The sequence below is a fragment of the Tyto alba genome, unplaced genomic scaffold (genome assembly GCF_018691265.1).
Source record: "Tyto alba isolate M040663 unplaced genomic scaffold, T.alba_DEE_v4.0 Super-Scaffold_6, whole genome shotgun sequence".
Classification (NCBI taxonomy): domain Eukaryota; kingdom Metazoa; phylum Chordata; class Aves; order Strigiformes; family Tytonidae; genus Tyto; species Tyto alba.
This window is the reverse complement of record NW_024881327.1, coordinates 48,464,768-48,479,518: the sequence shown is the minus strand read 5'-3', so window position 1 is coordinate 48,479,518 and position 14,751 is coordinate 48,464,768. Positions and strand designations below refer to the sequence as shown.

Genomic DNA, 14,751 nt, shown 5'->3' with positions numbered 1-14,751 from the left:
AAATAATAATAATAAAAAAAACCTAACTAGACAATCCCAAGCCCCAAAGTTGACTTAAAAAACTAGAATATTGGATATGGGCTTAGTGAGGTAGTGTGCATGGGGGTCAGCCAAGGAGAGAGCTGAAAAACAACTAGTCTGTGTTGACCTGGAACTCGCAGATGAAAAGCAGAACTGACTAAAGAACATTTCTTCTTAAAAAAGGGAAGAATTTTAAAAGTAACTTTCCAGCTCCCCTGAATGCTAGAAGGAAACCAGGAAGAAGGACAGGAGGCAGATGGTGAGGGACAAACAGCCTGACAGGAGGTACGAGGCCTGGATAAGGTGTGTTCTGCAGGAGGCAGGCACACAACGGGTGCAGGCGGTGGGATGAAAACAAACATTTGGATTGCGAGAGTGGGACCACTGCGCAGAGCATCTACTCAATGTGGAGCTTTCGCTACTAATGAGGTGCTCAGCTCTACCTACCCAAATGCAACTTGAAGACTGAGATGAGGATTAACCAAATTCTTCAAGCTCTTCTGACTGCAGGAAAGTGGCTTACCAAGGAAACCAGAAAGTCAATGGAGGCAAGAAGACAATAGCTGAAAGTCAGAGAAATCCCATAATTTCATCCGCAGAAGATAACCACATTGGACTACATCATTCAAAAGGACAAAAATACAGAGCCACAAAGGAAAGGATGTACAGTATAATGAAATAAACTGGAAAAGAAAACAGATGAATAACACAGTTTGGTCTTCCTGGAAGATGTGTCACTGACCTCAGTACAAAGGCAAATTGGCTAAAATGTGACATGCTCACTAAATTCAAGTCAGCCTACATGACCTCATGTTCAACATGAAACAATAACTGGAATTCAGAGACGGTGTAAGCCAAATTAAATAAAGCAGTTTTAAAATTATAGTGGTGGTTATTCCCCATTTAAACAAACTATCAAAGGAAACAGCAAAAACCCAATCATTTGACATTTTAATATAAAGACTAGAAATCTTTCTGAAAGATTTACTTAAGTCAAAACATGGTATCAGGTTTAATGAAGAAGCAGATCACATTTAACAGCTTTACTAAGTGGTTTGACAAAATGATGTAATATTACTCTCTGCCCTTAAAGCCAATGACTTTTTCTGCCCTTTTTGCCATCCCCCCGTGTCCCATTCCCCCCACCCCAAAACTTACAAAAGGTAGAAAGATTGCAGTGAACTGAATAAAGGAAATAGCGGCAGTGCTGCCTTCTCCTTCAAGCAGAACAACTGACATTACTGAAGCATCTACTGAGATTAAACAGGAGAAGACAACCCCTTGATGTGAGGCAGGGAGTAAGCTGGTAACAGCCCGACTACAGCAGTCAGTCATTTGGAAAGCCAGCCTTAATCATTTGAGGTGGAAGGCTGGACAAGAAAATAATAAAGGATTTTTCTCAAAGAAACATATTCAAGGAAAAAGCCTTGAGGCTTGCTATAAAGGAAGCTGAAGTGTTTTACCCTGAATGGAAAAGGCCTCTAGTTGTTGGCTTGGTAGCAACCTTGCATGACCTTTAAACAGTGTTCTCATATTTTTGATTGTAAAAACAAAGTTATTAAAAAAAAAAAAAAAACCAAAACAAAAAAAAAAAAAAACAAAACACAAAACCAAACCAAAACAGCACAACAAAATCCTCCAAACAAAAACAAAATAAAAACCCCAACCCAAGCTGCAGGGACTTCAGGACTGACTCCCAGTCACCCCAACTGGAAACCTGTCCCAGGACCTCCCTGCTGAGAGAGATCGTTTCCTAACCCCTGTTCATATACCAGCACTTCTTTAACATTTCTCCTTCCTCCTCAGCATTTACTATTTATAGACATTTCCCTAACTCTGCCTTCACTTTAAGCTGAAAAAGTCAAGCTACTCTAATATCCTCTCACATAAGCCCTCCACACCTTCAGTCATTTTGAAAGCCAGTCTTTGCTATGACCACAGCCTGAGCTCACACTTTTGAAAACGCACGACCAAAATTACATATCAAACGCTCCAGGTCCTGTGTAGCATCTCTGATCCATTCTCACCCCTACCAAAAATACCATGCCAGATACATCTGCCATCATACTGCTCTTTTCCACAGCTGCCCCACAGTGCCAATCAATCAGTCCTACCACGGGAAATCGCTTATGGCTCCTTTTTCTGACAAGTTTATGTTTTGACTTGCAACTACATGAATTTGCCTTTGCACAAGTAGTATCTAACAGCCCACTCTTTGATACCATCGAATCCTTGTGCAGGCTCCCGAGCCTCCTGATGATCCCTACAATCTTTGAGCCAGCAGCAGTTTCAGCCACTGGCCTCCTTCTCGGTCAAGATCCTTAATTCAAATAACACCAACAAAAAAAATCCTAACTGTTTGAAGCAGGCACTTTGATTACCTTCTCTTTCACTTTTCAACACCACCTCAGGTCTCCTGTGGCCCTCTGCTGCCACTGCTTTCCCCACTTTATATTTTCCCACCATCTGCATCTTCTTCTGTCTAAATTTTATTTAGCACATCCTTTACCAGACCGGGAAATCTAATCGCATTTCCACTACCCCAAAAATGCAGTCATAAAAGATACAGGGGTAGTCTGGCATAACAGCCTTTGTTTATTATGGTATACTTTTTCAAATTGTCATTTACTCCAAGCCTTTTTTTTTTTTCATTTTTGAATTCAGCTTTTCAGACCATAACCCAGAAGTCAGTACCCATCAAGTCTCCTTGTTGCCGAGATGGCTTTTCCTTTCTGCTCCAACAGAAGCAGGAAGCTGGATTACTCTCCAGCACTCAGACCGACAGATACATTCCAAGCACTAGCATAAAAATATTGAACACGTTACCACCACAGTGGCAATGCCTTATCACACCCATCAGTGCCGTATTTCAGGCTCAAACCCTGAAAAAGGTTGTGCCTGAGCAAGCATGGATGACAGCTCAAAAATACGCAGCTGAAGAACAGCCAGCTTCAGAACTGAAACCAAGAAGTGCACGCAATAAGCACCGATGTCTTCATTTCTAGTTCATCAATTTATTCACTGGAAACAACGCTTACTTACATAAGCCATGTCCAAACTGATGCAAAAGCAGGAAAAAACCAAACCCTCTTGGTTTTCCTCAGGAAATTTGGTTGCAAATGAGACTGTCAGCAATTCTTTGCAGCCAGATGTTAAATGTTTGTTTTACATATGTTGAAGAAGCATCTTCAACCTGACAAAGCATCATCTTAAAACATGAATTACCAATGAAATATGAAATCCTACTTCAACTGCAGGAGACTGCATTTGCATTTCTGCAAGTTTTTGGCCACAAAGCTGTTACACGTGTCTTTGCTGAGATAACTTGAAGCTTTAGGGCTGTTTTCCATTTTGTTTCATGGAGGAAATAGGAATGGTTTTACCATCAAATAAATTGTAAAGGATGACATTTTTTGCTATATTCCAGGCAAAAACCTTCCACTCTTCCATGGAGACAAAATTTCACTTTATATAGTGCTCTCCTTGGGTACAGACCTGTGAGTTTCAGTCTTTCTTGATTTGCAGCCTCCTAACGTCTTCCTAACAGAAGTGGAGGCTGCTCTGTAGACACGCGGGAGTGGGGGGACAGTAACTTTTCACAGACCCCATAAAAGTAGCTCAGTAACCCGAGGTGCACAGTTACTAGATCAGATTCATAGTGAACAAGTAGACAAGAGACTACTGACAAGGTTTATGTCCAGGTTCAGTTTTGCCCATCCTTGATTTCATTCATGCAGCAGCTAAACTTTTGTCTTGCTTTTTTAAACTGCATAGGAATGAAGGACATTTTATTCAGGAGCACAGGAAAAGCCAAAACAGCTTCCAGCTGAAATCCAAACTGCCCGGAAAACCTTCTGCCTGTGCTCAAAGAAACAAACTCCATCAATATAGCAAATTCAGTTACGTCCTGCTGCACACTTCCATCATCACAAAAGCAAATAAAACAATGGACACTTCTCATGTTGGACTTCGGCAAAAGACGTTTATTATTATTATTATTGTTGTGTTGCTGTTGTACCTCCTCTGCTCTGCCCACAGTGGTGGCATAAATGCTGTTACCATATTGTAGCTGATGATGCCGGTGTACAAATCAAAATCCATCTTAATTTCAAACTCCATTAGAAACACAGGAAAAAAGATCAACATTTACGAAATGTAAAGGGAAAAATGGTATGGAAAGAATTATTTTTTTTTTTATTTTTCAAGCTTCCAAGACAGTATTACAAACAACAGAGAGCAAAGTAAAGCTAGAAATGAAATACTTGACAGCATCTGTTTAAAAATTACAGCTAAGAAACCTAATAAAAGTTGAATAAACAGTTACTAGAAATAAAAATTTTTACACATATGATATTTGTCTGGGATTTTTATTTCTTTAAAATAATTCATACAAATGGTTACAGTCACAAACATGATTTTAACCAAAAATATTGCTAGCCTACCACATTACCAGGAAGGAATCAATGTAGGCAATGAAATGCTGCTACTTTTCAGTAGTCTAGTGCCTTTTTCGCATACCACCAATAATATATACTTTAACTGGTGACAAAAAGCACAATGCTCGTTTATACAAAACCTTATTTTTTTCCTCAAAATCTCTTTGCAAGGTTGTCTTCATTTTGAAATAAGGGAACTCATGCCAAAATTAGGAGAAACTGTTTCTCTTTTGTTTACTAAATTACTCTAAAAAATAAGACAAGCAGGTAGAAAAAACAATGCACTGTGTGGCGTAGAAAGAAAAATGGGAAAAATTCATTGTCCTGAGAAGTTTGCCAACTGCCTCATTTTTGGGCATGTTTCAAAATATAAAAGAAAGGATTTTTAATCTCAAAATTGGTTTGTTGAATGCCTCCCTTATGTTTTTCCTTGTTGATAGCTAAGCAAACAAACCCTTTTTAATGTTCTAAAAACTGTACACAGACAAGTACATTCATGATATAATTAACTACTAACTTCTCTTGCTTAACAAAGAACCCATAGGACACAGAAACAGTGAATCAGTCCACTGGACAGGGACAAACTACAATTTATACGGAGGAAAAAATGCTTCCAAATCTTCTTTTTGTCTCCCACCTTTTCCTTTTATACTGTATATTGGACCAGTTTCTAAAACAATAATCGTCTCCTCCTGTAAGTTCATGGTTCTGCCTTTAATCAAAATCCAGGGTTTTGTTTTGTTTTGTTTGTTTTCCACACGCTGAAGTTGAAATCTCCGATGTTGGGAATGCTGTTTTCGTAGGCTACAATTGGTCGCTTGGGTGGTCTCTATCAGCTTCTGGTTTGACAGTTTGGCCGGGGGAAGGAGCATGGGGCGGGTGGGCTACAGCAGGGAGGCCGTGTGATAAAGACATAGGGTTGGGGACTATTCCTTCTACTGCTGCAGGTATGCCAGTTGAAGCCACACTTACAACGCCTGGGGGATATCTGCTGAGAGAAGAAAACGAGAACGTACATTAAAACCAAGGGACGACTGGCCAGAAAGCCCACCTTGCCTCCTTCTAGAGCTACGGAGGTGCGTCTTGTTTTCAGACCACTGAGACAGACAGTGGGTTAAGCTTCAGATGAGACACCATATGCAGATGCTGTTAAAAAAAGCAAAAGATGCTGTATTTTATCCAAATGAGAAAGAAAGGTTTCCCAGATTGTTTCTTCAGATTTCAGATTAAATAGCGTAAGTGACAGTACAGCAACAGAAGCAACCTGGAAGTACTGCTCCTCTCAAAGTTCACCTCAACAAGAGGTAATTCAGGCTTGGTCCATGCAACACCTCTGTCTTCTATGACTTTTCCCTCAAGCTGACCTTCAGGGATTTTTTTTTCCTCTTTCATTCTCATGTAGAAATTTTAAGATTTCATTGTTGTGGTTTGAAAAAATGATTTCTTTAAACTAATCTTACAATAGTAGCTTTCTGACAGCTCCCCAAAAGAGCAATCATACCTACACACTCTTAAGATAACAAATTCAAGCCTACTGCACTCAAGTAATTTTTTCAGCATCAAACTTGTCACTGTACTTGACTGAAGGAAAGCCAATACTATTTATACAGAGGACAAGTGCTTTAGGCAGACTGCAAGAGATACAAACACAAAAACTATGGATGGTTTTAAAGATTTCTCACTCTATCTGAACACCAAGAGCTAAATATTTTATGAATTCAACAGAAAAATCACCCTGCGATTCAGTTTGATTTTATGATGGCTCTGATATTATCAGGCTAAAAACATTCTTGCAAATGTACTGTTTCAATCCCACAGTTCAGATGTAGTTGATGAACACTGGTATTTCACAGCGCTGTATATAAACAACAGCTACACATAAACACTTTTAACAAAAATATGTTTTCTTCTCAGTCAAATACCTCAATACCCTATGGCAAGTTATCCCATGCTGGCCATTTAACACTGGCCCTTTGCCTCCCCTCCCCATCACAAAGCTGCACACTCATTGCTTGTTCTCTCCTGCTATATTCTGCTCACCCAAGCATCCCAGCAGGAGTGTTATCCATTTAAAGGCCTTAAACACACAAACCTACCACTTACTGTGGCATTTGCTACCTTAGTATTTACTTAGAACTAAATGGGAGTAAAGGCACTCGTAGCCTAGTCAAGCTTTTCCAAATATCATATTATTCTGCTGTTGATTTTCTTCTCATCACAGTCCAACACTGAATGCATAAGGGAATTTTACCCCATTTCAGTAGGATCTTTTCTAAGTAATGTATGTTTGTGCTGCTCATCCTAAATTCCCTCAAACCGAGAGAAAATTAGTGCTGAATTTACGCAAAACTCAGAGAGCAAAAAAAGCTGGAAGAAAGCACGTTTATTCTTTTTTCTTCCACCACAGAAACTGCTTTTTGCAAACACTGTGCCAGAGTGGCTCAGTGCAACTATTTGACATGGCAAAGGGATGATGAAGACACCATACACCGGCCTGGTTATCATGGGAAAGATTCCTATAGATCCTATCAGCGACTCACCACCTGTAGGCCAGAACTCTGTTCCCAATTGTACACATATTTAGAGGGCCTCCTATGCTAATTCCTTCTCCAGAGAGGTTTCTTAGAATTAATTTGCAGTTGCTAATGGAATTAGCTGCTTGTTTCAGTACCTCAATTTGAATCTTATTAATCATATTTGCTTCAATTCCTATGAAAACTCTCAGACCAGGTATTGTTTTATTGGTTCAAATTTAATTTTGAAACAGCTTATCTGTTACTCTAGGTGCTTTGCAAAAATAAAACATAACATGACAAACTTCCATTTAAAAGTTCAACACAGTAACTGTTTCCAACACAGAATCTCAACTTTCTAATAACATATTCCCCAAGCATCAACACTCTGGAGCTGGGAAAAATCAAGGAGAGCAAATCCTGCAACTGCATTTCCCTCCAGAAGAAAAGTCAGAGCCTCCCATTGTGAAAATGGATGGTGCTGAATCGGGAGCATTTACAGTTACCTTATAAGCACATTAAGCAGTTCAAACTACACTTCTGTAATTCTCCTTTGACTCCAAATATTCTTTCTGCATATAAAAATATTACCTTTGGACACCAAGCTATAACGATTGGGATTCTACCTGCCAGCACCTCTCCCCAGTTACAGGCCTCCTACACACTTTTACTAACATCCAAAAGCCCTGCAACTGTTTTTCTTATCCTAAAGCTACAGTGTGGCAGTAGCCAACATACAGATAACATAGCCCCCTTCAGAAACTGTATTTTGCTTGACAACTCCTAACCCTATGGTGCCATTCGCTTTTCATAATTTTTGCCCCTTTAAAATTTAACCATAAGTATTGTTCAAATCTTATCTCTGAGAAGAGGGCACGTAAACTCAACAGCCTCTATGCACGGGCATTTCTATCCTACATAACTTCCCCTTACGTTGCTATTTATTACATTTCTATTCTTAATCAGCAAATACATTCCCTCCAGCACTTCATAAAGTTGCTCCAAATCTTCCTCCTCTGGCAGCAATAAATTGAAACATTTTCCAGGTAAAATGTCCACTGAATTAAATTTTTGTGAAAGCACAAGTGAGAGATCAGTTACACTTCCTCTGCTACTTCATACTCTTTCTTCCCCTTCCCCCACATAATCTTAATTTACAAAGAAAAGTACAGTAGCCCTATTAATTACAAATGAAAGGCAACTTTAATTTCTATGCTAATCTCCTTTAAACTACAGAAGCACCTTGAACTTACTACGTTAAGTTCTGTTCAAGAAACTGAGTCTGTCTTAAAAAGTAAGTGCATGCTGTTATTTTACATTAGTCTGAAAATCACCAGAGAAATACCTCAACATAGAAGTAACTCCTGAATTACCATCATCTAACTGTTCTCATCCAAATACCTGGGTATTCTCATCTTCTACCTTAGAAGGCAGAAAGGAATGTCAACACATCTATAAATTGCACAATCACCGTTTACTGGCTGTTGAATTTCACTTTGCCTACAATCTGCACGCTCTGTAACACAGGAAATGGCAGGGGGTTATTTAACAGGCAGCTCAGTAACAAATACACAGTAATAACACAAAAGCAGGGTATTTTACGCTGCTTCACCAAGACTACTACAAATAGTTCCTTCTCAGAAATGTCGTTAATCTTTACTCATGGCATAGGTCCCGTTTGCTTGACCTTTTGTGTTGATAGGGTGTCTTGCATTTCACAGAGTAAATGGTTTTGTTTTCCACAGAATATGCTGATAGTCACAAGATCTAGATTATATTCTTCTGACTAATGCTCAATGTTCTTTGCTTGTGATAATATCTGATAATTTAAGAGTTCTGTCCCACATCAAAATACAAGTAAATGATATATCCAGAATAAAATAGCTTCGTTAGTTTTAATTCACCAAAAGAGCTATTTGCATTTTTTATCATATAAATTATTATCCCATGTCTTATCTTCTAATGCTATTACATGACTATGATACAGTTATTAGCGCATCTGAAACATCATACTGCCTTGTGAAAGACTCCAGAACTCAGTTAGTTGAACATAATCTTGGACTGCAAAGACCGAAAAATTTGTTTTGAAAAATCAGTTCAAATTCTGCACTTAATCCATGAAGAATTAAGCATCAGCAAACACTGCCACTGAAGCCAATTCCTTCATAAAGCCCGAGCTTCAAGTTCCACATATTTTATACAGCACAAAATAGTAACTCGCCCACACTCCAACACTATGCTATAAGCCCTCCAAAAAGGTGCTTTTACTATTTGTTCTATGACTCCTAACTTCTCCCTCAAAATTCCCAAAGTGAGTTTTATTTTGCATTTGAAAATAATTGTGAAGTCAGAATTTATTTACAATGAATTTTCTTTATTGAGAAAACTGACCGAAGCAATGTCTAAAAAAAAGGCATTCAGTTCTGTGTTTATCCTGCTTAAATTAAATACATATGGTCTTTACCTTGTAAATCATTAACTCCCCAAACATTCCTAAGTTAAAATCCATTTCTAGCTGTGAAGCCTGCTTCTGCTCAACTTGTGACCCCCAAAATGAGAACAAACAACTGCATTTTATTTGGGCATGCAACCCTGTTCTTAACTGCCATGACAGGGCTGGAGTTATTAACCCCAGTTCAGCAACACCTGCCTTTAAGCCTCAGTTGCACTCAGCTCTATTCTGAGTATTCCAAACTGAAGTCCATGAAACCACATGCTGTGTGGAAGAGAACACGTGCTTGAACTTTTCATTTAAGCAAATAAAACACCCTTCTTCAGGTATTTAGGGCTAGGGTACTTTTTCCAAAAATAAACATTTTGATGTGATGTGAGAAACATGCATGCTGATCAAATCAAAGTTACTCTTTTCCTTTTATGCACTTCCAGATACTGAGGAGATTACGGCAGAGCGTGGTGATGCTTCTCCCTGTCATCTCTCCATCACTTTCTGACGAGACTGTTAGAAGTCACTGGGACACAAGGGCTTTGCTTCACTTCTCAGCAATGTGCAGCTGAATTCTCATATGGGGCACCACCAAAAAAAAAAGAGTCCTGCATCTATTTTATCTATTAAAAGTGTGGGGTAGCCCTCCCAAAGAAGGACCAAGATAAGAATGATGCATGAAGGACTGTGGAAAGATCAGGACAAAGAGGTATAAAAAAATACTGAAAGGACTGCACTGTCCCTTCCCTCAAGGCTTTGAGGGAAGCAGCTGTTTGTAGCTTTCTCTGCCACTTTCATCCTACTTATAAGTAAATACCATACTGGAAGATAAAAACTTGCAGACGTTTTTGATAAATAAAAATTGTGTGAAGCTGGCTACTAGGAAAAATCTGCTGCTAGAACATCTGCTAGGGATAAAGGGACAGAGAAAGACTCTCAAGCACAAAGTAACTAAGGAATGTACGTATTAGATGTAAAAAATTGCCCCTTCCTATTAATTATTAAGAGCTGCTTTCACAGTTGATTGAGAATACATAGATCAAGCCCCTCAAAAGCTTCTGCTTAAAAATTAAACATATAATTTAGAAAACACTATTTTAACCATATTTTCATAATCACCCCAGGCTATTCCACTGTATTCATTATTGAGTTATTTGTTCTCTCATGTGTTTGGAGGCCACAAAGCCACATAACAATAGTTTATTATTGAAAGTCTCTCTGTAACCTACTGCTGCATCATTACCTTCAGCAAAAGGAACATAAACTTCCACTGCACTCACTGGAGATGACCAGAATTGTTTTACTTGAATATACAAAAAACTGTGCATCATTCAGATATTGCTAACCACACACAAAATGATAAGAAAAGGAAATGTACTTATGCACTGCATGATGGACTTCAACTAGCAAAGCAAGATTATTCTCCTGAATGCAACAATTATGAAAACAATACAGCTGAGGCCTAATCTAAAACCACTTCATTTATTAGTAGGAAGGTTCTTTGTCTTATCTTGAATACCTACCTCTGAATTAAGGAGGTATTTCTTTTACACCTGCAGCACACTTACCTGTATGCAGCACCATTGAGCTCTGGATGAACAACTCCGGGATCCATGCTGGCCCAATGTGTAGCTGCGGTCAAATGATCTTTGTTAACACAGTTTTTCAGACTGTCTGGAATACGACCTAGAATGAAGCAAAGGAGAGTAAATAAATAACCATAAAAATTGTATGCTTTATGCTCTTAATGTATCTATGCTAAAAATAGTTATAAATATTTGCATATGTAAATCAATACTCATCCTCACTGTTCCCCTTTTGTCTGGGACTTAGTTAATAATGGTTAAAATGCTCTGAATATTTATGTCTCTCTGTCTTTTGTATACAGGGTCTCAATAAAACCATAATCCACAAAATTCATGCATCCCAAAAAGCTAAAATTTGAACATAGAGCATGGCTGCCACTCAAATTCAGTAATGTAGCCTCCTGCTCTCTGTCTTTAACTTCACTTTCCTCCTTTTCCCTCCATGTGTAACGGCAATAAAAACAGTTATTGAAGAATGCAGGATTCTGACTGGAATTTTGCCATAAACCTGAATACGACAAACACCTTCTTCCCATAATTCTGATTTGCCCCTTCTTTATCTCAATTGCTCTTCACATTTATTTACTTTAATGTGTTAATTCTCAGCCACGTCTTTCATTCCTACAAAAAATGAACATACATCAGAAAACTCCATTCTTCACTGCTTCAAAACTTTTGCTTAACCTCTGAAGTAAAACCGAAGTTTTAAGACACAGATGCTGGAAAATCTGTCAACCTGATTCAGCACATACTGACCAAGCCTTTGGCTGTCTTCTGCACAACTACCTCCAGCCCTGCAAAAAAATTACATGAACAGATACGACACACATCTTCATGGCAACAGGAATATTTCCACCTGTTTCAATGAGAGATTAACTGGAGCCTGCGTTTTTTCTGACATCTATCTTAATGTACCTTTTCTAAAGTTTCATTTTATTGTGCATTTGCACACACAGAGGTAGAAAGAGGTAAGTTTGAGTCTACCTCTGCTATTGCTGGCAACAGTACTCCAAAAATGCTTTCAAAAACTGACCATGCTCCATTAAAGCATTCAGGCTTTTTGTCTCCAACTTCCTACTGGAAATTTTATTAAGGATTTTACTACTCTTTGCCTGCTCTTTCTATCCATCAGCCTGGCCACAACAGGGCTGTAAAAAAGCATTTTCACAAAATTGCTTTTTGTCTAGTGGATACCATCAAATACTTGTAACTCCATGACTTGCACTTATGTCACTGAAACTTCCCACATCTGTACACAAGCCAAAAAGGGCTTCTTAGTTCAACATTGGACAAGATGAAGTACATGCCCCATTATGGGTGAATTCCTACTGTTCTCCTGATTAGAAACCATCTTCTAAATTTAGTGGAAATACACATACATCTGAACTTCTACTAATATTGTCCATAAATTTAAACAGTATCTTTCTTCTTCTGTTTATCCTTCTCAAGTACTGCAATCATGTCTTCTTCCATGCCCTTCTCATTCCTCATTTTGCTAACTTCTGTAAGCATGTTCTGCTAGTCTCCCCTTACAAACCAGTATTTATTTATTTATTTTAAATTTCTAACAATCTTTTCACTTGCCATGCTTGCCTTCCCGTTTCTTTCATTACTGTTTTTAGTGGCCCTCCTTATTTAATACTTTGAATGTTCAGAAGTTCGAAAATGTATTTAAAGATATTTAATCTGTTTATTATTTTATTTTATACATCAGAACATCATTGACTATTTGGTAATGGCAGAACCACTTAACATCTTTATTGTCAGATGGTAGTCACAGCCTGCATTCCTTCATTGTACACCTTTTTCCAATTAGTTTCTCTCTCTACACTCCGTGTTCCCCTATGTTTTTCACATATCCAGCTTTATCCCACACTTCCTGTACCTTTCCTACATTTGTTTCACTGCAGTTCAAGGTCATTCACACCTCCTTAATGTTGGTCTCAGCTTGATCTTACTACAAACCATGTGCAAACACTGAAATGTTGACTGCTTCAATACAAATCAATGATATAGATTGCTGATAGCACACTTTAAGAAAATACAGGTCTGTCATCCCAGGCACATACGTTTGGGCTATTGCACAATATGTAATATAAAACTAGCCTCGTATAGCTGACTCGTACTCAGATTTCAGATCTTAGCTCACTAGTGCTTATTTACACATCAGTCCCACACCCCACCCCCCCCACCCCCCCCCTCCAGTAGGTATCGTATGCTGGTTTGTGCAATCTCTCGCAGAGCTATCTGGGAGCAGGCAATAGTTATACAACTTAATGAATGTACTATTAGAGTTCTGCTGGAGTATAAGCACAAGGACCAATCACAAAGGGATGGTCAGACTCTTTAAGTTACCTCTAAAACAGAGAGAAATAGCCTTGTAAAGGGCAATTCAGATCAGGAGTTTTAAGAGGTGCCTTGAATCACCATTCAGAGGAGAATCTTCTTTCTGTACAGGCTACAAATGAAACTAAATTGCCCAGCCTCTCTAGGCACAAGGTACAGGCAAGGCTACTGCTAGGGCTTTCTGTATAGCAGAGCAGTGTGTTGGCACTGAGCTACGCTCAAGGTGACACAGATGGCCCTTCATGTCTGCAGAGCATTCAGTCTACGCTGCCAAGGGGGAAACAGCAAAGTCCTACTAAGAGAGAACATTAGTGCTTAATGAATCATTTTCCAGTATGAAAATCCTTCCTTTTATTTTAGTCTACAAGGGATTCAAACCAATGCCAAATGGCTCACTCTTCTCATTTTATTTATTAGCAGTGCATGTTCAAGACATAACTGTTTTCTCTTATGTGAACAGTTTACAATTACATGGTAGTTATATAACAAAGAGATTTTGCTCTTTAAAATGCTAGACTTTTTTAGTAATGCTTTAAAGACAGGAACATCTGAAATACAGTATCTTCCCAACAAAATACTGAACTTTGCTTTGATGTAATGACCTGTGGAGATATGAGCATTACTAGTAACAGCATGAAGCTCTAGATACTTTATTTCTGAACATTACAGCCTTAAAGACACTGAAATTCCATATTGTCCTCTAAGACAAATTTGGTTGAAATTTGGAAAATACAAAGGAGCCAAAGGGGAAAGAATAAAGGAAACAGAACTGCTCATGACAAGTATAAGGGGGCACCTAGGAAAAACCTACAAAATAGGTAATATTTACAAGCAACAACAAACAAAAAAGGCAGATTTTTCACATATAAGTATATTTCCATTATATAGGAAAGCACTTACTTTGCAGTGCCTGCTTTCTCTGCAATTGCAATGAACATTCAAAAGATCTGTTCCAGTTCTGAGAACAGACTTAGTGGGTATTTGCTTGTTTCTATGTTCCAAATATTAAAAATGTTAACAAAACCTAAGGTTGGCTCTTTCAGCATTTTTCAAGACTGAAGAATTAAAAAGTTTGTTAAAAAGAAATATACAGTGAAGGAGCTAATAAGGTGAGTTAGTACCTGTGATTGCCCTCCGGATCTCTCGTGCTGCTTCCTCCCGCATCTCAATTGAGGCTTGTTCACTATACCAGGCTGCATGTGGGGTACAGATCAGGTTTGGTGCATCCTTCAAGGGGCCCTGACTAAAGCTAAATGAAGATTTAAAACAAGATCAAATGACAAAAAATATTGAGGGGAAAAGGGGGGGGGGGGGGGGGAATCCAGATGGAATTTGTACACACACAGATTAATTTCTACAACAGGAAAGAATTGCATTTCTATACCTTGTTGGGTTTGGTTTTAATT

At 38.5% G+C, this 14,751-nt stretch overlaps 1 protein-coding gene across 8 annotated transcripts in view; it reads right to left on the bottom strand.

The window, feature by feature from the left end:
• Positions 1 to 3,983: 3,983 nt before the first annotated feature.
• The window catches only part of CTBP1 (C-terminal binding protein 1), a 247,526-nt gene continuing 236,758 nt past the window's right edge, over positions 3,984 to 14,751 (bottom strand). For 6 of the 8 annotated variants that reach the window (XM_032987369.2, XM_032987370.2, XM_042808078.1 and 3 more), the window contains 3 exons: positions 14,467 to 14,594; positions 10,982 to 11,099; positions 3,984 to 5,448 (listed from right to left, as the gene is read on the bottom strand). In XM_032987369.2, coding sequence (XP_032843260.1) covers positions 5,262 to 5,448; positions 10,982 to 11,099; positions 14,467 to 14,594 — 433 coding nt within the window. In that variant the 3' untranslated portion in view covers positions 3,984 to 5,261. The remainder of the gene's footprint in view (positions 5,449 to 10,981; positions 11,100 to 14,466; positions 14,595 to 14,751) is intronic. The other 2 variants (XM_042808077.1, XM_032987375.2) reach the window with 1 other exon arrangement.